General features: G+C 40.2%; 1 protein-coding gene and 1 long non-coding RNA gene across 3 annotated transcripts; one reads left to right on the top strand and one right to left on the bottom strand.

Annotated features, from left to right (window-relative positions):
- Window positions 1–2,772: 2,772 nt before the first annotated feature.
- LOC124116571 lies at window positions 2,773–5,353 on the bottom strand. 2 transcript variants are annotated; one of them, XR_006858127.2, is made up of 4 exons: window positions 5,277–5,353; window positions 4,290–4,348; window positions 3,488–3,637; window positions 2,773–2,902 (listed from the first exon to the last, which is right to left on the bottom strand). It is a non-coding gene; the product is annotated as an uncharacterized LOC124116571 (long non-coding RNA). The 2 variants fall into 2 exon arrangements; XR_007218300.1 differs by having other exon boundaries at window positions 3,498–3,637.
- LOC124116569 (glutathionyl-hydroquinone reductase YqjG-like) lies at window positions 2,858–26,838 on the top strand. Its single transcript, XM_046477954.2, has 9 exons — window positions 2,858–2,987; window positions 6,205–6,476; window positions 9,631–9,809; window positions 12,430–12,502; window positions 14,987–15,185; window positions 19,007–19,100; window positions 21,121–21,237; window positions 21,927–22,043; window positions 25,673–26,838. The coding sequence occupies exons 1-9, from the start codon at window positions 2,980–2,982 to the stop codon at window positions 25,766–25,768; spliced, it is 1,155 nt and encodes a 384-aa protein (XP_046333910.2). The 5' UTR covers window positions 2,858–2,979; the 3' UTR covers window positions 25,769–26,838.
- Window positions 26,839–27,344: the final 506 nt, after the last annotated feature.

Here is a 27,344-nt window from a genome sequence, read left to right as displayed (position 1 = left end):
TACAAGCTGCAGCCTTAGTGTGTGTTTTCTCCCTGTGGTGTTTGATTGTACGATAAACAACGATCACGAGTCGTTTCTTTCATAAATATTAACCGTTACACCTTACGTTCATGAACCCTGTACCCTCTAGATATATATTTACCACAGCGGCATACAATCAATAATGAAATTGCGATAGGAATTGCCATATGGTTGCAGTTGTCAATTCTATGAATCAAATATGTCTGTGTGGCGGCCATATTGGATGGCAGACCAACACCTGGGCTCACTTGCACAAACTGATGTTGGCGTTCGGACAGTTGTACCTCCGTTATTGACAACGAAGCTACAATAGTCGATGTGCAACAATAGCTTTGTGCAAGTGGGCCCAGACAAAATCACAATCAGAGGGACGAACGGCCTTGACATAGATTCTCTCCAAAGCCCAGGCTTCACAATTAGCTCCAAATCGTTCAGAAAAAAATCGAAAATATGAAACGATTAGGTTCGACGGCGGAGGAAGGACGTCATTCACATTCACAGCTCTTACACACACTGCTGTTAAACAGTGATCCCCACCCGTTAAGGTGAAATCTGACCCTCCCTTGTGTGAAAAAAACCCCTTCCCCCTATCCCTCTTCTCTTCTCTCTTTCACAACCACGGGGCATCCATCCGTCCCTTCATCTGACTGAGAGTGTTCGGCGGTCTGACAGTGCCACAGGCTGGTTGTCACAGAAGGAGTCCTGTCAACACACCAACAACGTGACTAGAGAAATGTAAAACATACAGACATATACCACAGGCTGGTTGTCACAGACAGAACTCCGTCAACACACCAACAACGTGAATAGAGAAATGTAAAACATACAGACATATACCACAGGCTGGTTGTCACAGACAGAACTCCGTCAACACACCAACAACGTGAATAGAGAAATGTAAAACATACAGACATATACCACAGGCTGGTTGTCACAGACAGAACTCCGTCAACACACCAACAACGTGAATAGAGAAATGTAAAACATACAGACATATACCACAGGCTGGTTGTCACAGACAGAACTCCCACAACACACCAACAACGTGAATAGAGAAATGTAAAACATACAGACATATACCACAGGCTGGTTGTCACAGACAGAACTCCGTCAACACACCAACAACGTGAATAGAGAAATGTAAAACATATACAGACATATACCACAGGCTGGTTGTCACAGACAGAACTCCGTCAACACACCAACAACGTGAATAGAGAAATGTAAAACATACAGACATATACCACAGGCTGGTTGTCACAGACAGAACTCCGATCCGTCAACACACCAACAACGTGAATAGAGAAATGTAAAACATACAGACATATACCACAGGCTGGTTGTCACAGACAGAACTCCCACAACACACCAACAACGTGAATAGAGAAATGTAAAACATACAGACATATACCACAGGCTGGTTGTCACAGACAGAACTCCGTCAACACACCAACAACGTGAATAGAGAAATGTAAAACATACAGACATATACCACAGGCTGGTTGTCACAGACAGAACTCCGTCAACACACCAACAACGTGAATAGAGAAATGTAAAACATACAGACATATACCACAGGCTGGTTGTCACAGACAGAACTCCCACAACACACCAACAACGTGAATAGAGAAATGTAAAACATACAGACATATACCACAGGCTGGTTGTCACAGACAGAACTCCGTCAACACACCAACAACGTGAATAGAGAAATGTAAAACATACAGACATATACCACAGGCTGGTTGTCACAGACAGAACTCCGTCAACACACCAACAACGTGAATAGAGAAATGTAAAACATACAGACATATTCCACAGGCTGATTGTCACATTAACACACCAATACAAATGTATACCGACAAAGCAAACCCTCCTTACGATGAATCACGAAACATATAATGCCATACTTTAGAGTGAGTGAGTGAGTTTGATATAACAGTTACATCACGGCGTGTCATCTAACTGTGGGAGGAAACCCGAAGTGATGCAGCTCTGAAACGTTTACCACTAAACAAACCCAGAAACATTTATCATAGACTCGTGTCTATACCAGTACTTAATCATTTGATGTTGTGTTTTGTGTGTACATGTATATTGGAAGGCTGTATTGACATACATTACAGTCATATAGCTCGAGGTTACTTTAACTTTATGTAACTTTTTACGCTGGGACTGGCTGCAAAATGTTTAATTCTCCCACTCAAGACTGATTAGTGAAGATAACTGTAGCAACGTGCGTAGCCCACATTCGGCCAATACAGGTCGCTATGATACAAAGGAATTAGCCGTTGATAAAATAAAAAAAAAATCATAGATCATGTCATTCGTGACCACTCGTGTAATTCCGTGCTGGTAACGGAAACGGACGAGAGGTGACAAATGAGCCCATGAGAGACATAGAATAAAAAAGATCATAAACGATATGTAGGGCTCATAGGATACATGGGCTATGAACACTTATATTTTATGACCAGCTACGAATTCCTGTGTGTGGTATTTTCAACTTGGACAACATTAACACATCGGTGTATTACGTTATACAGTAAACAAGGGTTATAACGAACTCAAAGGGACTACTATTTTTAGTTCGTTATAACCGTAGTTCGTTATAAGCATATATACGGCACAACTACAGCAAATAGTCGGGACTAAAAAGTTAGTTCGTTATATCCATCAGTTCGTTATAAGCGTGTTCGTTATAACCATAGTTTACTGTACAACATATTACGTGATAGTTGCCTCACTCGCCTCGTTGTAACCGGTTGTCCTAACTTCCAACTTGTTGAATGACCGGAATGACGCTCTGGTGGGACACGTACAACACCGGATATCCTCTGAATGTCTACGAGCTTCGGTGGTTGAACAAGCCAAGGTTACACTGCAAGAAGGACTAACCAGATGGAATTAAATCAGATGATTTAATAACGCATTGCGGGTACCCAATAACATTCTAGCATGTCAAGGTTTGTTTCAAATTTCTTCATACTGTATTGGCACGAACAGATTGTTCTTTTAAACTGTCCTTAATATTCTCTTAATTTCCTATCAATACCAGTATCGATACAATCTTGAAAATAATATATAGACTGTCATAATAACATATAGACTGGCAAGAATGCAGTTTACCAGACACCTTCCGCCATTGGTAAGGGATGTGCACGAGCTCGTTGTGCACGGTCTGTAAATAATCGAGTCTGGACCAGAGAATCCAGTGATTAACATCATGAGCATCTATCCACGCAATTAGGACCGATGACATGTATCAACCAAGTCAGCGAGCCTGACCACCCGATCCTGTTAGTCGCCTGTTACGACGAGCATAGTCGCCTTTTGGCTGAACACCCCTTCTACCCCGGATCTTCACGGGTCCCTTCAGTAACGTAGTTACGTAGAAACATATTGAACGTTTAGAAAAAGAGAGTACACAAAATGGAAAATACTGAACCGTCTGGCACGCACTTACACAGACTCACGTGTATGTACATGTATTCTTTTCTCTTCAACCATTAGCCTGTATGAATGGAACCCCTCGCTAGTGTACGTTAAGGCACAAAACCTCTTCCCTTGGATATGGCTGCCAAACAGTCGGATGGACCAGGGTAGCTCTGCACACCTGTACAATGATAACATCTGGCATTACTGGTAGTTTTGACTATGTGGGCGACTGGCCGTAAGTGGACGTCCAACTCTGCTGTCGGGGCCACTACAGCGGTCACGAGGATGTATTTTCATAGCGTTTTGTTAAACATGACATGGTAAATGTCACAACTTAAATAATGACAAACCCTTAGAAACAATAAAAAAATATGACCAAGGACCTGTGATAAATCAGTGCTAATATTCCCATATTCATCTGGTTCTGTGAGTAAATTTCATTTATTTCGTGATACTCTGAATTTTGGACACAGTGCGCGCCTGCATGCACGCACGCATGCACGCACGCACGCACGCACGCACGCACGCATACACACACACTTTACCATTTAAATGATAAACTTTTTTTGGTTTTCTTTTAACCATTACTATGTACACGCTCTATAATACATATACAATGACACTGAAATATCATAGGTTTTAAGATATAATCAATATCTTTACCCTTGAGCTCAACATTCCAACTGTACGAGTAAAAATAGAAAGCGGAGTAATATATAAGTGCATTGAGAGTTACCCCCCTTCTCACTGACCTCGAGGGTCAACCGTGGCGAGTCTTGCTTACATTCCTAAAATATTCGGGGTGTATATCTGGTATTGATTTCTCATACCTTTATTGGGTGGCCACTTTTTGCGTGATGTACATTGGGCTCTCGGAGCCTAAGAACCCCTGAAAGAAAGGTGGGTTACGCATGAGATCTACATACAGGTAAACCTATAGATATTATGTTACTATGAATATTCAGCGACTTTTCATAAGTGATCGAACTTCCATAACCAGTGTTCCCGTTTACCGGTATTTACCAGTTTTTTACTGGTAAAATTAGGCTTGGACCGGTAATTCATGTGACTGCCAGTCCTTGTGGACCGGCAATAAAGTGTCTTATTAATCTGTGATATTCATATAAGTATATTTTTCAAACAAAGTCAGCTTGTCTTTTACCATCAGAGTTTCCCCTCGTCGATTTTTAGTGCAAGGAGTTAATATTTTACTTTGCTTCAAGGTTAACAATATTTGTAGTGACTTCATCTTGAAATGTCAAAAAAAAGATTAGATAATTGTGACTGAACTTTGTGTGAATAATGTGTAGATCTAACTAAGCTACTTCAGAGATGACATCATTGCATTGAACATGATGTTGAAAGAATTATAACCAGGTAATTTTCATACGTTATTTTATTTGTTGAAAGTTTGGACTGACAAATATTAGGGGAGACTGGCAATTTTTAGAGTTACCAGTCCAACAGGACTGGCAGTTTCAAGAGCCAGCGGGAACACTGATAACACGAGGATATTAGCCTCATCCGACAATTTCGTAATCGTAGTCCATAATATACCCCATGATGCCTAATTGAGAACAATAAAAAGTGCTAATCTCTAAAAATTGTACTAGGTGTCTTCATTTTTCGGGTAGATCTATCAAATTACTTAATTTGGTGGAATTCAAAATCTACTTCAGATATAGTATTTTTACATTATTTGGATAACGTGGCTTAATACAATTATTCGCACAAGGCTGAACATGTTACTCTAAGAATGTTGCTATTTCGACCGGGAACAAAACATTAGAAAGTTCAAGTCCAAAATTAGGACTTACCTTGCGCTTGCAGCTCCCACCAAGCCCAGAGTATCTTTTGATGACGTCACTGATTTCAGTTGTAATGCAGTATGACGTTTTAATCACGTGCTTATGATGTTCCATTATACGACAGATTGGATTCGAAACTGGACGTGTCTTCCTTTGAGCACATTTTTACCCAGAGTTCCATGCGGCCGGCAGCCAGCCAGCATAGTACATGCTTATCCGTCGCAAGAGCTGACTGAAATAAGGATCACGTGGCTAACATGTGTGACATATAGCCTAAAGCTGGACTGGTTGCTCATGCTATTGACCAGTGGTTTGGGGAGCCCAAGTTATAGATGGAGAAATCATAACTGTGTCATGAACAATAATCACTCACTCACTCGTGTGAAACCATGTTGTCATAGGTCACAGGTAAATGTCATGAATCAATCGTATGCTGTGTTTTGTTTTGTTAATATAACATTAACAATCGTCATGAATCGTAATGTCGGTTTAGTTGTTTTAATATATCATTACTAGGGTTAAAGAAAAACATAATGACGTCTTGCACTTTTTTTAAATTGCAACAGAGCAATATATCTTCTACCAAATATGCTCAAATTCTATCCCAAATATTACGAAACTTAAATATCACTTAAGCTTATATCATACGGGAAAATATGTCTCGTACACGAAATGTGAAAACGATAAATTTATGACCTTCTGCTCGTCATGCCGCAGCCTTTTTGCATAATCATGCTGAATTGACAAATTTGCCTAACCTATTTTACATGTATTTAATATGTATCACAATAGATTAACTTCATATATACTAATATTGACCAACATAATGCAATTTTGTATTGGGATAACATGTTCTATCTGAAGTGATAAAATATAACATAACATTGTCATTCAGATGTGTTGTGTAATTTATGCTTCTACGCGTTTTCGGTTCCAGCCGCTCGTTGCTAGGGCTGATCAGAACATCGGAAGCATTCGGGTGGTTTTCCAACCACAGTCGGTTATTTCACGGACACATGCGGAGATCGGCGATCACTCTGTTGTCTGCTCCGAAGTTGTTGGTGTTTGGAAAGGCTACACATCTGTCAAACTTTGCGAAAATGAGCTCAGGTGGAAGTGGCAACAACGCGACTGGCTCGTGGAAGTCGTCAATAAGCGAGAAGGGAGCTTTTGTCAGGAAACAGTCTGCATTCAGGAATGCTGTAACCGGTGAGACAAACTGCAAGTCATTGTTGTGCCTAGACTTGCCGCGGCGTTATTCATTTGAAATAATCTTGAGCGTTACGTTTGATGTTCATCGACTTTATTACATTGTTTTAGCGACAGGCTTGAAATAACTCTTACAGGCCTAGAAACATGACACTAACTAACTTAGTATATATTACATTCACCCGTGACGATACGGTATAGATTTGGTTAGAAAGAGGCGACTAATCTGATCTGGTGGTCACGGCACAGGAGTCTGTATCTAAAAATAGACGCCCTCATGCATATTCATGACCATCTCCTTCGGGCTCGCGTGTGGAGATGGTCATGAATATGCATGAGGGCGTCTATTTTTAGATACAGACTCCTGTGGTCACGGCTGCTGACTTCAGAGGTTGCACAGGACCACATAAAAAAAGTCTATATTAACAAAGTCGATGCCCTAATATCACACGAGGCCTTGCGTGAGATTTCGGCATTGAGTTCAGTATTATAGATTTGTATCTACCCGGTCCTGTGCACAGGAACTCGATATTGCTCTTAGTAAAAATATAGGACACCTATGTAGTATAGGGGTGCGTATTCTTTTACATAGAGCAATATCGAGTTCCTGTGGTCCAGTGATATGTGTCATAGTATCGGAATTGCGTTGATCGATGCTGTTGATGTTAATCACTGGATTGTCAGGTCCAGACTCAATTATTTACATTCCGCCGTCATGTGGATGTAGTGCAGGTTAAACAACACACAATCAATATTTGATATAGTATTACTTTCATGGTCCTCTGATTACAGGGAAAACAAGTAGCATCAATATTATGAAAGCATTTTATATAGTCTGTGATGTATCTAAAGTTGATTAAAACATGTATTACAAAGGGAATATCTCGCATTTCATGACTTTGGGAGGGGTGATATCACAATCCTCTGAAAGTAAATTTGATTCTATGCGAGGCAAAACAAAGCAACATTTTGTGTGGAGACATCGATTTTTTTCCAAATAAATTTTTGCAGTGATTGTTCATTGTGTTGGGGCATTATGACAATGACAACTGTGTTGCAAACTAAACATTTCTGATAATATTGCCATAGTTGTACTGTTTGTTATCCCACCCCACACCACACTAACAACATACACCACACTAGCATACACCACTCCACACCACACTAACAACATACACCACACTAGCATACACCACTCCACACCACACTAACAACATACACCATCCCACACTAGCAACATACACCACACTAGCATACACCACTCCACACCACACTAACAACATACACCATCCCACACCACACTAACAACATACACCACACTAGCATACACCACTCCACACCACACTAACAACATACACCACCCCACACCACACTAACAACATACACCACACTAGCATACACCACTCCATACCACACTAACAACATACACCATCCCACACCACACTAACAACATACACCACACTAGCATACACCACTCCACACCACACTAACAACATACACCATCCCACACCACACTAACAACATACACCACACTAGCATACACCACCCCACACCACACTAACAACATACACCACACTAGCATACACCACTCCACACCACACTAACAACATACACCACCCTACACCATACTAGCAACATACACCACACTAGCATACACCACTCCACACCACACTAACAACATACATCACCCCACACTAGCAACATACACCACACTAGCAACATACACCACACTAGCATACACCACTCCACACCACACTAACAACATACACCACTCCACATCACACTAACAACATACACCACACTAGCTTATACCACTCCACACCACACTAACAACATACACCACCCCACACCACACTAACAACATACACCACACTAGCATACACCACTCCACACCACACTCACAACATACACCACCCCACACCACACTAACAACATACACCACACTAGCATACACCACTCCACACCACACTAACAACATACACCACACTAACAACATACACCACACTAGCATACACCACTCCACACCACACTAACAACATACACCACCCCACACCATACTAGCAACATACACCACACTAGCATACACCACTCCACACCACACTAACAACATACACCACCCCACACCATACTAGCAACATACACCACACTAGCATACACCACTCCACACCACACTAACAACATACACCACTCCACATCACACTAACAACATACACCACACTAGCTTATACCACTCCACACCATACTAGCAACATACACCACCTCACACCAAACTACCCACCTACACCACCCCGCCTCATTCAACCACACCTATTCCACCCTATACCAAACCATCTCATTCCACCCCACCCAATTCCACCCCATACCAAACCATCTCATTCCACCCCACCCAATTCCACCCCATACCAAACCATCTCATTCCATCCCACCCTATTCCTCCCCATACCAAACCATCTCATTCCACCCCACCCTATTCCACCCCATACCAAACCATCTCATTCCACCCCACCCTATTCCTCCCCATACCAAACCATCTCATTCCACCCCACCCTATTCCACCCCATACCAAACCATCTCATTCCACCCCACCCTATTCCTACCCATACCAAACCATCTCATTCCACCCCACCCTATCGCTACCCATACCAAACCATCTCATTCCACCCCACCCTATCGCTACCCATACCAAACCATCTCATTCCACCCCACCCTATTCCTACCCATACCAAACCATCTCATTCCACCCCACCCTATTCCTACCCATACCAAACCATCTCATTCCACCCCACCCTATCGCTACCCATACCAAACCATCTCATTCCACCCCACCCTATTCCTACCCATACCAAACCATCTCATTCCACCCCACCCTATCGCTACCCATACCAAACCATCTCATTCCATCCCACCCTATTCCTACCCATACCAAACCATCTCATTCCACCCCACCCTATCGCTACCCATACCAAACCATCTCATTCCACCCAACCCTATTCCACACCACCTGCCCATTCCGCCCCAGATAACAAACTCAATCCACACCTTCCAATCCCACCCTTTTAGTCTATTTCCTTATACCACTGACAGACCAGTGTTCATTTCAGAACCTAATGAGAGTTATCTCCCTTACATCACATTGCTTTTCTGTCTCCTCCAGCTGATGGATCAAGTGGATTCAAAGCGGAGGCCAAACGCTACCATCTGTACGTCTCCCTGGCGTGTCCCTGGGCCCACCGTGCCCTCATACTTCGAGCACTGAAGGGGTTGGACGATGTCATCTCCTGTACTGTCGTGGATTGGATGTTGGGAGAGGGAGGGTGGAACTTCACTGATCAGGTGAGCTTTGAAAATTTACACTTCCATGATTTCTGTAAAAATATTTTGATGTCTTTATTTGTGTTGTTTGACAAGAACATCTAATTGCAACATCAATACAAATACCTTTGGTCATTCGGGATCCTCAACATAGGGTGCAATACAGACAATGTTGCTAGTGCACAGGTGTACATAGAAACAATAATAGTACACTGCAGATGCAGCATAATGTTTGTTTGCTTGTTGTTTAACGCCTCACTCAGCAATATTCCAGCTGTATGATGGCGGTCTGTAAATAATCGAATCTGGACCAGACAATCCAGTGATGGACATCATGAGCATCTTTCCACGCAATTGAGATATGATGCCATGCATCAACCAAGACAGCGAGCCTGACAACCTGATCCCGTTAGTTGCTTCTTACGACAAGTAAAATCGCCGGCAAGCATGGGTTGCTGAAGAACCAGCATAATGTATTTGTATATATATGTGTATATATAAAGTTCATAAAATTCAACTCTCAGGCAGTATACAGATAAAAAAGAAACTTTGAGTACATTGTATATTTGCAGAGCTCAAGATAAACTGTGTATTTACATATAATGCGCATTAAATAAACTGGAATATGCAGAAAAATCAAATGCGCAACAAAAACTATAAATATGCTATTGATATAAAACTAATGCATATATTACAAGTGTTAAATATAATGATTGTGTGTCAGCCTATCACCAAATTCACTTATCGACAGTTACATTCGGAAAAGCTTGTGCGACAAACAAACTAGAATACAGATAGATTCCAATTGAAAGCACATCTGTCCATGTATGTTTAACAGTCGCTGATATGGGTGGCCATTTGGTCAAAAAATACAAAGTCGAAAAAAAGGACAAAATTACGCAATTAAGGTTAAATATTATGAATAAAGAACTTAAATGTTACTACTAAAGGTCAAAATACAAAACAAACAGACGCCGGTTAAACATACAAAGTTGAAATAAATGTCGAAAGTATGCAATATTCATAGTCAAATGTTACGGAAAGACGTCATAAGAAAAGAAAGAACAATGTGTACGAAAGAACGTTTTCAATAGAGAACGTCAGTGAGCAAGAAAGGACGTTTTCATTAAAGAATGCCAGAGAGCACGAAAGGACGTTGACAATAAAGAACGCCAGATGGTGCTGCAATTTGTAAAACATTCCGAGTTTAATCGGCTTGTTCCGCTGTGTGTATGATAACTGCATGCCGGGGTGCACAATGTATTACGTCATTCCTCGTGCACTCACCGTCTGACGTCACACATATATAGGGCCTTTTTATAAATACAGTATACTGTGTAATCCAACATCTGCCTAACATTAGTACATGTATTTTGACCGCCCATACACTGATGGGTGATTAAAAGAACAGCGACTTTCTTACAAAATTATATTACCAATCCCAATCTGAAGTAGTCCTCTACACTATACATTCAATAAGAAACCGATGAACATATCAACATTTTTCAACATACTAACATATTATCAATATTGTGCAACCAATTCTGGAAACGATGGAGTATATCAAGTAACAAACAAAAATGGCTTCCCGGTGAGGGAGCCTCAAGCAGACGCAGACGGGCATAATACTATTAATTTAGTTTTAAATGATTTACAGGGATTGTTGAGAAAGAGGTTAAATAAAAATGTCAAGAAACGGGTGAGTAAAAAAAAAAGATTACCCTCTAAAAATTTTGTATACCCAATCAAAATCAAACCCCTGGGTAAAATACGCCAAGAAAACAACATCTTATCTAGAGCTCTGCATATGTAGTCATATGATACTTGACTAACAACCATTTTTTCTTTCAAAAGACCACGGGACTATGTAACTAATAATAACAACAAATCTCGCAGACGAGGCCGCCATGTAACTAATAATAAGAAACAAACTCGTAGATGAAGCCGCCTTGTAAGTTTGGCTGTTATTATCCCCCGCCCAACAAAGTTGGCGGGGGATATAGAAATGGGCTCCGTCCGTCCGTCCGTCACGTTTCGTTTCTGGAGCATGACTCATAAACCGTTCAATATTTTTTCATCAAACTTGCTGATCTGGTGCCTTTTGCTATTTAGAAATTTTAGAAATTTTTATTTTTATACGTTTCCATGGCAACAAGATGGACTTAGGTTCTGTGAGGGTAGGGTTCGTTTCTGGAGCATAACTCATAAACAATTCAATATTTTTTCATCAAACTTTGCAGGTCTGTCAGGTACATGCTGAACTGGTGCCTTTTGCTATTTAGAAATTTTAGAAATTTATATTTTTTTACGTTTCCATCACAACCAGATGGACTTAGGTTCCAAACTCAATTTCCATGACAAGTTCCACCTCGGTTAAAAAAGTTTAGGGTTTGTTTATATTTAATTATGTCATAAATTCTGCAACAGGGGCGAGGGATATAGCCGCGTTAGTGGCAAACTCTTGTTATTATTAGTTACATGGTCCTGAGAAAAGACCTAATAAAACCCAATTCGAAAAAACTGTTTTTCACAATCATCATGCACACTCTGGCCCCAACAGCCAACACTGCCAGATCTGTCTTGTGATGATTATTATCGTGAACATGTCACGTGACCTCAGCATCACCACGTTTGTTTACAGAAGCCTAAATGTACACTTGACTCCCTGAACGGTGCCAGCTACCTGAAGGAAATCTACATGAAAGCTGACCCAGGTAATTTGTAAGTTGTCTGAATTTGTCAAATTGTGAATTTATTTTAAAAAATGGGATTTCTCTTTGCAGATATTTACTTGGTATACAACTCCAAATTTGCATGAGGATTTATTTTGTTTCTACATCCTTAGGGGTGTGTTTGGTGTATATCTTGATGAAAAAGTATTTTTCATGGAGTAAGACATAACAAAGGATTCAGCCAGCTTTCTAAAACAGTTCTTCTTCATCTTTATCACCTTGATCTGGAGATTTCAATTTAAACAAAAGAAAACCACACAGAATAAATATTCCCTCGACAGTTCAATTTTAGAAGCCTTGATGCTGATTGGCTGATAAGTAAGATCACCTGATGCGGGCTCCAAGGAGAATTTATCAGATCTTCACGCAGAGAGCTACCATATCAGAGTGAAAGATCTGGTTTTAATGAGATTGGACTTGGTTGACAATTTACAATGTGGAGACAACTCCTATGTCAGAAGCTTCCATAAAATGCCTCATGTACAAATCATTTTAGGCAAATCTGCAATTTTCATTTACACCAGAGACCATATACCGATATGGTATATATATATATATCATATCGGTATATGGTCTCTAGTGTAATATTGTATATAAATATATATATATTGTAGTCACAGAAATAAATTGAAACATATTTTGTCCTCTTTTTGCCAAATGAGCTCATTCATAATTAAGTTCCAGAAATGTCAGTCCAATATGAATAGCCGCCCAAACTGGGGAAGGATGGGATGCATGAAGGGTCAGTAATACCTGCCCACATCCACAGAGCACTCTGATAAGTTTATTGAGTACTGAAATGAAAAACTCTATGATTTGTGGACAGACACAACACGACTTGGACATTATCTGATGTGAAATATCCTACATGTGCATCATTTTATGGTTGATGACAAAGTGCAGAAGACCATGTGCTAATAATAGAACAGGAGTATCGTAAATTGCCAGAATGGGGATGACAGTAGTCACATGGTCCCTGTTTTTGTTCACCCGACAGTTTTGACTCCGAGGAAAGTGATTAAATGTTTTTCACCTGACCCTCGTCCTCGTGTTACCAGCCACGTGTGCATGGCAGTTGAGTGGGAGATCATGGAACAGTTTGTTTCGGATTTGTAGTCATTTGTCTCAAACGAGCGCCAGAAACCAAGAATTTCTGGGCTTGATCATAGCACCACCAGTGGCTATTACGAGTTATGTTCCTTCTATGTCCCTCCCATTGACCAATCAGATTCCACTTCTCATATCACTTGCATTTGCTTAAAGGGCAAGTTCACACGGAAATGAACCAATTTTTCTTGTACTTTTTCCACATTAAAAGTGTTAACATAGAAGTGTCATAGACAAAAATATAAAAACATCATATTTAATTAACATATTTTTTGCATTAAAACGATTTATATTTTTCACATTTACCAAGTGTTCTATTTCCATAACAAAAACACCATGGCTTATGCCCCTTGCAATATGACGTCATTGGTGCCAATTGATAAACATTATGACGTCATCATGCTTTGTTAGAGCCGCTTCACGTGGTGTAGGTACAGTTTTGTGATTCTAGCGTCTCAGATGCCAGCCAGAATTGTGTTATGCTGAGTCACTACTGCGCCGGAGTGTGTCGTAGACCATGTTGTTTGACCGCAAACTGGTCCTTGATATCTTTTGCGTTGAGAATAGACAGGGACCCAGTTGAATTGGCACCAATTACGTCATAATCTAAGGGGGATAACTCAGGCCTATTTCGCTCGTCAAACGAAGGCCTCATAACGGCATATCATTTTAACACTATTGTGAGCTTCCTACTTTCACTGTGAAAAAAAATTAGTGTATATTTTCAAACACAGATACTAATTAATTCTAAAATTGCGTTTTGTTTAGAAAAAGAAAGAAAGTGATTTTTGCGTGCACACTTCCCCTTTAAGAAAATATGGCGGCACCCAGTTAAGGTGATCTGGTTGTTAATAAAGATCTTTATTATGATAAAACTGGTCTTACTTTGCGAAGTGCATCAAATCATGCATGCACCTTGATTAGAAACCTGAAAAGCTTTGGAAAATATCTTTTGACGAGTTAGCTGTACACATGTCTTGCAAATCCTGCAATCGATCCCGCAGAAACCGGATGTCGATTTTGTTACATGATTTTGATTGGACTATGCATATACTCATTATGACTCCATAATTCCAGCCTAGTTCGGCAAGGGTGGAAACTGGACTTTTATAGTCAGTTAACTTCCTTGTCTCAGGAAGATGGTATTTGTAAACAATAACTGAATAAGGCCCATAAGTTGTTTTCCTTAGGTTTCCGTGATTGTTTCAGTAGATGAGCTCCAGTTCCCTTCAATGTGTTCTTCTCTGAGTTGCAATTTGTTTTTGTGATTGGGTATTGTTTGGAGTGAAAGAAAAGAACTAGAAGTCACCAGAGAAAGTGGCATGTGTCCTGAATGATTACTGAACCTAATTGTTTCAGAATACAAAAGCAACATCACAGTACCTGTTCTGTGGGACAAGCAATTGAAGACAATCGTCAACAATGAGTCCAGCGAGATTATCAGGATGCTAAACACGGAGTTCAATGCATTCTGTAAAACATCGGAACAGCGTGAGCTGCACTTCTACCCAGCAGACCTGCAGGCGGTCATTGATGGCATCAATGAATGGGTGTACCCGTGAGTGAAACATTTCTCTCATGTTACCATGGTTACTCAAACAAACTTGGGTGCACCTGTGTCCAAATGGTCTGAGATTTTGCAATTAGCTATGCTGAGTTGTGTCCCTTAATTGAGGTACTATTTAACATTGAACCAGCCCTAATTCAACAATATGTTGATGAGAACAAAGTCTTATCAGTAAAAAAAGTCACAGCAAGGTAAATATGGTTTCAATATAAAACAGATTAGATAGCTAAAAGTTACAAACAAATAATTATTTGAACTAACCTAAACATGATAAAAGTTAACATTCAGTGTCAAAACTAAATGACACACTGTGTCCACGTGAAAATCCGGATTAGAATAGGTCTTCAGCAATCCATGCTTGTTATCCCCCGACCCAAATAAGTTGGCAGGGTGCGTGCATGCGTGCCCAAATCGTTCCCGGAGCATATCTCAGAAACCGTTAATTATTTCTCTACGATATTTGCGTGTCTATCAGACTCAGGCTGAACTGGTGCCTTTTGCTGTATAGGAATTTCAGAAACTTCTTTTTTTTTTACGTTTCCATGGCAACAATTTTGTCTTAGGTTCTATAAGGGTGGTGTTCATTTCCGGAGCGTAACTCAAAATCTGGTAAATACTTTCTTACAAAATTTTGCACGTCTACCAGGCACATACTGAACAGGTGCATTTTGCTATTTTGGAATTTTATATATTTTTATTTTTTATGTTTCCATGGCAACAAGTTAGATTAAAGTTTTAATATAGGGTGGGTTCACTAATGGAGAATAACAAATAAACTGTTAAATATTTCCTTGCAAAACATTGCATGTCTATATATAAAGCACATACTGAACTGGTGCCATTTTGATATTAAGGAGTTTTAGAAATGTTTATTTTAGAATTTCCATTGCAGCTATTTTGACATGGGCTAAGAGAAATGTTGGGTCAGTTACCTGGTTTGGGACCATAACGTGTTAAAATGGGCGGGGGATATAGATGACTCTGAGTGGGGTATTCATGTTAAACTGCAGCATGGTATCTCAGTGGGCTAGCGCTGTTAATCGTCAGCCTCACACACGCACGCAAGCACACATGCATTTACGACGCTATGTAAGTGCAATAATCTTGGTCCATTGTTTTTTATAGGTTCCTGATTTGAATTAAGGAAACATGAAAAATTCCCTTTAAATATGCAATATATAGCTGTCAATGTTTGTTTTTTATATCAGTATACTTTCCACGCATGTACAAGAGGCCTGGGAGGTTTACAGCAAGCTTTCTGTACAAACATTTAGTGGATGTCTTACAGTGGATGCTCATTTGTGTTCAAAATCACCCCCACATTATAGGTATTGAATCTCACATCTTAAATAAAAGTGTGTACTGAAAGAATCTATTTAGTAAAACACGGACCTAACCATAATGTGAATATTTAAATTGAAAATATGCTACCAGGGACCTCTAAATCCTGGTTAAAAAGGTGGAAATTGAAATCATACCAGTATATATTACCAGTAATCATATCATCACTGACTTTCCTATGAGTTAAGTAGAAAACAAAAGATGCAAATATTTCACTGACGTAACCATAGTAATGACAGTGATAATGAGTGATAGGGAGCAGAAATTTGAAGAAGTCTTAAGGTCAAAGTGTTTAAGGATTGGTCCATTGTTGGGAGAAACCATTCTCCAAGGGATGTCAGGTATGAATGCAGATGTAGGTGAAGTGACCTGTCAGAAAGAAGTCACCTAGTTCTCAAGCTTTAGGCTGTCAACAGGATGGAACAGTCCACTCACTCTGCCATTATCCTACCAGGATATGAATTATTCATTAAAGTGGACTCTTCCTTCTGATAAACATGGTGTTGGCCACACATCTAGGATTTAAGCTATAACTTTAATACACTCCCCAACTGGTTCAATAGTTTCAGATCCAGAAAGGGGGGACATCCGCTTCATTTATGAATTTCTGTCAAAATCTCTGCTTGGGTGATGTTAATAATCACAATAATATGTTAATAGTGATGTTCCTGATATTCTCATGTTGGCTATTGATGGTGATGATAATCATGAAACAGTACCCCAGCATAACTGCCAACCCCTGGATGTCTAAATGAGTGAGAAGCCAGGATGCAGGGGCTGCAAGTGCCCCGGTGTGTGTGGAGGGGTCGAAAACTGGTTTTGAATGATTTTTCTCGCTGTGATAAATCGAAAGAGAAAAGCGTTTCAAAATATTTTTATCTACATTTTATATGAATGTGTGAGAATTTCTCAACCTTGCATGTGAGCGTGACATAGGTGATAAATGCGTGAGTCTCACGCGAGTTGCGTGAGAGTTGACAGGTATGCCCCAGAATGTTGATGTTACTATGGTGAGTGAGTGAGTGAGTGAGTTGGGTTTTACGCCGCTTTTAACAGTATTCCAGTTATATCGCGGCGTGTCAGCTTAATGTGAGAGGAAAGCCCGAAGTGATGCAGGTCTCAGACGTTTACCACTTCGGTGAAACCCACGAGCACGGGTATGGTGCTGACAAACCTAGAAACATAATCGGGGCGAACCGGGATTCGAACCCACAATCATAGGTTTCTGGCACGCCCAAGGGACGCAATTCTGCACAGCGAATCGCGGCGCCTTAGACGACTGGGCCACCCGTACCCCCTACTATGGTGAAGATGATACTGGGGTAATATGATTATACCATGGTGATGATGTGATTATATACAAGTATTATACCATGGTGATGTTCATTATATAACACCATTATACCATGGTGTTATTGATTTTATGATATCCAATTATAATATTGATTATATACTCATATTATACCATGGTGATGTTGTATTACCGTATTCGACGTAATATGCGCCCATGGCAATATTTGCTAATATATTGGCTTGTGAACAATCCCAATTAGCACCCCTTCCAATTGATCAATGTACACAAGACTTATTTATTTGTGTATAATATGACTCGTGTGTTATATGCACCCTTAATTATGGGCAATTAAATTCTGGAAAATATATCTGTCGTATATAATACACACAGATTTTTTTTGGGTATGATTTCAGGCTGTCAGCATAAACCACGAAATTTAAGATCTTTCAACACTGTTTGTTTTCACCAAAATTTTACTCTAATAAGAGCCCCCTATTTCTAATTTTGAGAGCGCCCTGGGTTCTTATTGCGTCGAATACGGTATATACAATGGGGGTGCTGCCATATTGATAATGCTGAAGACTTTGTGTGAGTGAGTGAGTTAAAAGTGAGTTACAATCTTAAGCTATGATGATGACAATGGAGACACATTATGATGATGTCCCGATAAATTAGTGAGGATTATATCGGTCATTCCAGGATGATTATGATAATATGAAAATCATGGAAACAGCCATAATGACAGTACTTAGTACTCCAACTTCTAAATGCCTATCAAAGAAGCTATGATGACACTTGGGATGTGATGTTTTGAAGACATATTGTGGGCGTAGATAAACTTTACAGCAGAGTGGAATTACTGTTTTATAAATATTAAAACCATTTTTAAAAAAGAAAAGACATGGTTATTGTTTAGTTTTAGTTTCCCACTTTTTGAGGTGTACAGGCAGGCCATTAAACCTACAGTGTCTGTGGGTGCTCATCGTGGGTAAACGGAGATTAGCACCTTACTAGCTTCTTAACCAATCATATAGTTTATTTCACCAATCTTAACCAATCATATAACTAGTCATGAGCTATGTATGAGCATGATCATGACCCTAGTCGTTATTAGGAGAGGTTCAATGATAAAGAAACCATGGCGACATTATGACCTTTTGACTGTTTCATGTTGCAGCCAGATCAACAATGGAGTCTACCGCTGTGGGTTTGCACGGAGCCAGGAGGCGTACGACAGCGCTATCACTGAACTGTTCCAGGGACTTGACCGTGTAAGATTGAGCAACACTTTCTTTGTCAGGCCATATCTGTGTAATTGCTTGTTTTACTCCCTCGTTCGGGAGTCCCAGTGAGAAACAGTCCCCAACCACTCATGTCTGTGTACAAGGCAACTATTGGATGGGGTGGTCAGGCTCTGTGACTTGGTTTATTGTGTGTCGTCAGTAATTTACCTTGATTGAGTGTATCGTTGCTCATAATATCAGTCACAAAGTTGTTTTAACCAGATTTGATTATTTACAGACCAGCTTTATCTGTATGTTATATTGTGAGCATGTTTTACAGATCAGGCCATCTCTTTTTAGCCATTTAAAAAACAAAAATATAAAATTGTCTAGGAACCTTTCATTTCAAAATTTACATTTTTACTGTCATTATTTGTTCTCTCCTGTTTCCTCCAGGAAACAGTTTACCTGAAGCCAAAGGATAGCATTTTTTGTTACCACCCGAATTGTTACGCTGGAAAATGTTAATATTCACATTGCAGTAATAATTTTTTATATTTTCGTATGAAATGTTGTTGTTTTTCTTTATTTTATTGATTCTCGTTCTTAATATAGGTTATTTTAGGGATAAACATAAGTAAATCTGAAATTAATTTTGATCTTACTTTCATAATGCTGCTAACGGAAAATTTCACAAATGTGGAATGAAAGTAAAGACATTGAGAACCATCTTTTTATCTTCCTGTCAGGTTTGTTGAAAGACATTTCAAGCAGGTCAATGTGGGAAGGTAACCCATTGATAAGTCATTAAAAATCTGCTGCATTTATTTGTGTTTTTTCTCCTGAGCAACATCACTTTAGAAATCAATTAAAAACAAGATGTACTTATTAACATGTTTTTCATATTTTGACAACTGACCCAACAGTTTTTGTTATAAGTTGTTAAACCAAGTAGTTTTAAGGATGAGGTCTTACCATTTTCTAAAAGCTAAAAGCAGACCTCGTTGCTTCCGGTCAAACGTTGTTATTCGTCAGACTTTCATTATCCAACTTACAAAACGATCATCTCAACACACACAATCATTCCAAAACACTATGACAACACACAAAACACTCAAGGTGACATTCTATACTTACAACTGTCAACTTTACCCATACAATTCACTCGCTATCATAACAACACCCTGAACTTCCGTAATGAGAGTTATCTCCCTTACATCACTATACATGAACAGCTCGCTCTTAAACATCAAGGCCATATCAGATTGTTTAGACAGAAATAAGATTCAAATGTAATCTGTCATACAGACCCTGAAACAAATATATCCAATACAGCACATGCAAGCATATGATATTTGGCAAGTCTATATTACTGCAGTTTCTGGAAATGAAGAAAGTCTCTTGGCTCCCTTTTCTTATATTTATATAACTGTTCTGTAAAATATGTTCATTTCAGATACTAGGTGTTTGTCTAATTCTATCACCTGCAAGCACTGGATAGCGTCACACACTGCAAGCACTGGATAGTGTCACACACTGTAAGCACTGGATAGTCTCACACACTGCGAACACTGGGTCGTGTCACACACTGCAAGCACTGGGTAGTGTCACACACTGCAAGCACTGGGTAGTGTCACACACTGCAAGCACTGGATAGTCTCACACACTGCAAGCACTGGGTAAGTGTCACACACTGCAAGCACTGGGTAGTGTCACACTGCAAGCACTGGGTAGGTTATACAAGTCCGTGGTGTAACACACTGCAAGCACTGGATAGTGTCACACACTGCAAGCACTGGATAGTCACACACACTGCAAGCACTGGGTAGTGTAACACACTGCAAGCACTGGGTAGTGTCACACACTGCAAGCACTGGGTAGTGTCACACACTGCAAGCACTGGGTAGTGTCACACACAGCAAGCACTGGGTAGTCTCACACACTGCAAGCACTGGGTAGTGTCACACACTGCAAGCACTGGCTTCCAGGGACTTGATCCCCCGTGGCTGTGGTGGCCCTGTGCTGATTTTAGACTGACTCTCTAAGATGGATGTACTTTGTGTGTCAGGTTGAAGAGATCCTCAGTAAACAGCGCTACTTGACAGGGAGTCGGGTCACAGAGGCAGACATCAGGCTCTTCACAACCCTTGTCAGGTTCGACAACGTCTACCACACACATTTCAAGGTAAACATTTAGCTGCATGGTGAGTGAGTATTAGTTTGTCTAAACCTGCTTCATACATTATTCAGTAAGATCTCATCATGTCAGTATCATGTGGGAGGAAAGCCAGTGGTGGCATTCATAACGTTGGTTAAATCCACAAGCATAGGATGTGGTGCTGACAAAACGAGAGTAACAGTCAGGCAAGGCTGGGAGTCACACCTGTGTTCACTGGATTCTGACAGGCCTTAGATACTCATCTCTGATCCTCTCCTTGGATGCAGACCTGGGATGTAATGAGTGTACATCTGTATACCAAAGGACCTAACAATACTGAAAAAAATGTAAATACATGTTATAACCTGAACATTACGCTATCAATCTCAGTAGTTTTCAGATTTCAAGGGGGTGTTATGGTAGAATAATGTTTTAAGAACAGTGATGCCTTACAGCGGTAGAAACTAGTCCTGATAATAACACAGCAACACCGTTTAAAAGGGAAAATTTCTGCTAGCCGTTAGGATACCGGTACCTTAACTATTTAGCAGTTTGGCAAGGTCTATAGACTAGTGCCAGTTTCTAATGCTGCCTTCTAAGTTTATCTTACAAAAAGTTGAAATGAGAAGAAATTCTATTGTTTTTATATTTTACTCCTTATAGATGCAGATCTGTAAACCATGTAATTAAAAGCAAGACCTGTGACTTTGTTTCAGTGTAACCAACGTCAGATTCTGAACTACCCCAACCTGTGGGGATACACCCGAGACATGTATCAGCTCCCTGGGGTGTCGGCCACCGTCGACATGGAGCACATCATCAAACACTACTATGTGAGTACACCTGTAGAGTCCACCTGTAAGATATACGCATAGCATACCTGTAGACTACATCTATAAAATATACCCATAGGATACCTGTAGACTACACCTGTAAAATATACCCATAGGATACCTGTAGAATACACCTGTAAGAAATACCAATATGATACCTGTAGATTACACCTGTAGATATACCCATAGGATACCTGTAGATTACACCTGTAAGATATACCCATAGGATACCTGTAGACTACACCTATAAAATATACCCATTGGATACCTGTAGACTACACCTGTAAAATATACCCATAGGATACCTGTAGAGTACACCTGTAAGATATACCCATAGGATACCTGTAGAGTACACCTGTAGATTACACCTGTAAGATATACCCATAGGATACCTGTAGAATACACCTATAAAATATACCCATAGGATACCTGTAGACTACACCTGTAAAATATACCCATAGGATACCTGTAGAATACACCTGTAAGATATACCCATAGGATACCTGTAAAGTACACCTGTAGATTACACCTGTAAGATATACCCATAGGATACCTGTAGAGCACACCTGTAAGATATACCCATAGGATACCTGTAGACTACACCTATAAAATATACCCATTGGATACCTGTAGACTACACCTGTAAAATATACCCATAGGATACCTGTAGAGTACACCTGTAAGATATATCCATAGGATACCTGTAGAGTACACCTGTAGATTACACCTGTAAGATATACCCATAGGATACCTGTAGACTACACCTGTAAAATATACCCATAGGATACCTGTAGAATACACCTGTAAAATATACCCATAGGATACCTGTAGAATACACCTGTAAAATATACCCATAGGATACCTGTAGAGTACACCTGTAAGATATACCCATAGGATACCTGTAGAATACACCTGTAAGAAATACCCATATGATACCTGTAGATTACACCTGTAGATATACCCATAGGATACCTGTAGATTACACCTGTAAGATATATCCATAGGATACCTGTAGAGTACACCTGTAAGATAAACCCATAGGATACCTATAGATTACACCTGTAAGATATACCCATAGGATACCTGTAGAATACACCTGTAAAATATACCCATAGGATACCTGTAGAGTACACCTGTAAGATATACCCATAGGATACCTGTAGAATACACCTGTAAGAAATACCAATATGATACCTGTAGATTACACCTGTAGATATACCCATAGGATACCTGTAGATTACACCTGTAAGATATATCCATAGGATACCTGTAGATTACACCTGTAAGATAAACCCATAGGATACCTGTAGAGCACAGCTGTAAGATATACCCATAGGATACCTGTAGAGCCCAGCTGTAAAATATACCCAAAGGATACACCTGTGGGATACATGTAGAGCTCACCTGCAGAGTTCAACTGTAGAATTCACCTGTTAGATATTCTTGGATTAGTTTCATAAAGTTAACAACTGAAAAATGTTAATCCTACAGAGTCACCCTATTGCTCGTGTGTGGTAATGTTATCTACTTGTGGCATCATGGACAATAGATAACATAATATATTGTGCTCTACAATGAATCAATCATGTGGACTCATATCACTTCAACTGACCAATCAGCATTGTGAAATGCAAAAGATGTGCCAAATTATTTGTGATATATCCCAGTTGAAGACCATGACATGACACAAAGACATGAAAACAACCCACTTAAATGAAGTTTGAGTTAATGAGGTGTCTTGTAACCATAGTAACAGCAAGTTGTTTGTTGTTTAACGCTGCAATCAGTAATATTCTAGCTATATGACTGCGTCTGTAAGTAATCGAGTCTGGACCAGACAATCCAGTGATTGACATCATGATCATCGATCTAAGCAACTGGGATACGATGACATGCATCAACCAAGTCAGCGAGCCTGACCACCCGATCACGTTAGTCACCTCTGAGACAAACATAGTCGCCTGTAACAGCAAGTAGAGTCACTTGTAACAGCAAGTAGAGTCGCCTGTAACAGCAAGTAGAGTCACTTGTAACAGCAAGTAGAGTCACTTGTAACAGCAAGTAGAGTCGCCTGTAACAGCAAGTAGAGTCACTTGTAGCAGCAAGTAGAGTCGCCTGTAACAGCAAGTAGAGTCGCCTGTAACAGCAAGTAGAGTCACTTGTAACAGCAAGTAGAGTCACTTGTAACAGCAAGTAGAGTTGCCTGTAACAGCAAGTAGAGTCACTTGTAACAGCAAGTGGAGTCGCCTGTAACAGCAAGTAGAGTCATCTGTAACAGCAAGTAGAGTCACTTGTAACAGCAAGTAGAGTCGCCTGTAACAGCAAGTAGAGTCACTTGTAACAGCAAGTAGAGTTGCCTGTAACAGCAAGTAGAGTCACTTGTAACAGCAAGTAGAGTCGCCTGTAACAGCAAGTAGAATCGCCTGTAACAGCAAGTAGAGTCACTTGTAACAGCAAGTAGAGTCGCCTGTAACAGCAAGTAGAGTCGCCTGTAACAGCAAGTAGTCACTTGTAACAGCAAGTAGAGTTGCCTGTAACAGCAAGTAGAGTCGCCTGTAACAGCAAGTAGAGTCACTTGTAACAGCAAGTAGAGTCACCTGTAACAGCAAGTAGAGTCAGTTGTAACAGCAAGTAGAGTCACTTGTAACAGCAAGTAGAGTCGCCTGTAACAGCAAGTAGAGTCGCCTGTAACAGCAAGTAGAGTCACTTGTAACAGCAAGTAGAGTCACTTGTAACAGCATGTAGAATCCTGTAACAGCAAGTAGAGTCGCCTGTAACAGCAAGTAGAGTCACTTGTAACAGCAAGTAGAGTTGCCTGTAACAGCAAGTAGAGTCGCCTGTAACAGCACGTAGAGTCGCCTGTAACAGCAAGTAGAGTCACTTGTAACAGCAAGTAGAGTTGCCTGTAACAGCAAGTAGAGTCGCCTGTAACAGCAAGTAGAGTCACTTGTAACAGCAAGTAGAGTCGCCTGTAACAGCAAGTAGAGTCGCCTGTAACAGCAAGTAGAGTCAGTTGTAACAGCAAGTAGAGTCAGTTGTAACAGCAAGTAGAGTCGCCTGTAACAGCAAGTAGAGTCACTTGTAACAGCAAGTAGAGTCGCCTGTAACAGCAAGTAGAGTCAGTTGTAACTGCAAGTAGAGTCACTTGTAACAGCAAGTAGAGTCACTTGTAACAGCAAGTAGAGTCAATTGTAACAGCAAGTAGAGTCACTTGTAACAGCAAGTAGAGTCGCCTGTAACAGCAAGTAGAGTCACTTGTAACAGCAAGTAGAGTCGCCTGTAACAGCAAGTAGAGTCAGTTGTAACTGCAAGTAGAGTCACTTGTAACAGCAAGTAGAGTCACTTGTAACAGCAAGTAGAGTCAGTTGTAACTGCAAGTAGAGTCACTTGTAACAGCAAGTAGAGTCACTTGTAACAGCAAGTAGAGTCACCTGTAACAGCAAGTAGAGTCAGTTGTAACAGCAAGTAGAGTCACTTATAACAGCAAGTAGAGTCACTTGTAACAGCAAGTAGAGTCACCTGTAACAGCAAGTAGAGTCACTTGTAACAGCAAGTAGAGTCAATTGTAACAGCAAGTAGAGTCACTTGTAACAGCAAGTAGAGTCACCTTGTCTGATATCTGCTTTCAGGGAAGCCACAAGACTATCAACCCCTTCGGCATTATTCCTGTTTGTCCCCATCCAGACTTCACAGCCCCCCATGACAGAGCCAGACTATCAGCCTAGCGTTCTCAGATGTTTCACACAGGGATCACAGCGCTGCAATAGTTATGTTTGACAGTCATGACACTAAGACTGATTTGACAGAGCCTTGATAGTCAGCCTAGCGTTCTCAGATGTTTCACAATGCGATCACAGCACTGCAATAGTTATGTTTGACAGTCATGACACTAAGACTGATTTGACAGAGCCTTGATAGTCAGCCTAGCGTTCTCAGATGTTTCACACAGGGATCACAGCACTGCAATAGTTATGTTTGACAGTCATGACACTAAGATTGATTTGACAGAGCCTTGACAGTCAGCCTAGCGTTCTCAGATGTTTCACACAGGGATCACAGCACTGCAATAGTTATGTTTGACAGTCATGACACTAAGACTGATTTGACAGAGCCTTGATAGTCAGCCTAGCGTTCTCAGATGTTTCACACAGGGATCACAGCACTGCAATAGTTATGTTTGACAGTCATGACACTAAGATTGATTTGACAGAGCCTTGACAGTCAGCCTAGCGTTCTCAGATGTTTCACACAGGGATCACAGCACTGCAATAGTTATGTTTGACAGTCATGACACTAAGATTGATTTGACAGAGCCAGACTGTCGGCCAAGTGATCTCAGATGTTTTACAAAGGGATCACAGCACTATCCCTCTAGCCGGGATTTGTCCAGGATTCTATACTAAGGGAACAAATTGTTAATTTGTTCAAAATTGGAACTTTTTGGAACAGTTTTACATTGTGTTTGGATATCGCATTCAATGCAATAATTTAAACCTGTCCATTAAAATAAACCTATCCATTGAATTAAATATATTATATGACTCCCAGCTAAGAAAGCAACATAAACATCCATATTATACAGATTGTCCAACGACTGAAAAATATATCCACATTATGAATCCTTAAGAGACTTACTATATTTAACATTGGTCTATTCTTAACTAAAACCTTTACAATGAGAAATGATAAAACACTTATTTAATATTGATACCCTTGTATGCAGGATATTTAAATATGTGTATTGTTGTATTGTCGTACGATGGCCTTTATTCCTGAATAAATTTGTCTGTCTATCTGTCTTAGTATTGGGAATTTTTTAATTCAATTTGGAAATTTTTAATGACATCTACAGATTTTAGGCCGAATCGTGGGTTGGTTGGTTTGTTGTTTTACGCCGCACTCAGCAATATTCCAGCTATATGAAGGTGGTCTGTAAATAATGACAAGCATCCAACTGAGACACTGATGGTTGCGGACCGCCTCCGTGGTCTAGTGGTAGAGTGTCCGCCCAGAGAGCAGAAGGTCTGGGGTATTCATGTTAAACTGCGGCATGGTATCACAGTGGGCCAGCACTATTAATCGGCATCAGTACGGACTAGTACAAGCACACACACACGCACGCACGCACGCACGCACACACGCACACACACACACACACACACATGCACATTGCTATATAAGTGCAATAATCTTGGACGCGAAAAATAAACCTATTTTTCTTGTACTTTTTCATCATGAAAAGTATTTACCTAGTATTTTCCGAGGCAAAACAATAAAAATATCACAAGTATCTAATTTATT

The sequence above is a fragment of the Haliotis rufescens genome, unplaced genomic scaffold (genome assembly GCF_023055435.1).
Source record: "Haliotis rufescens isolate VD_foot unplaced genomic scaffold, xgHalRufe1.0.p SCAF_5, whole genome shotgun sequence".
Taxonomy (NCBI): Eukaryota; Metazoa; Mollusca; class Gastropoda; order Lepetellida; family Haliotidae; genus Haliotis; species Haliotis rufescens.
The sequence above is the reverse complement of the archived record's forward strand: the minus strand, read 5'-3'. Positions and strand labels throughout refer to the sequence as shown.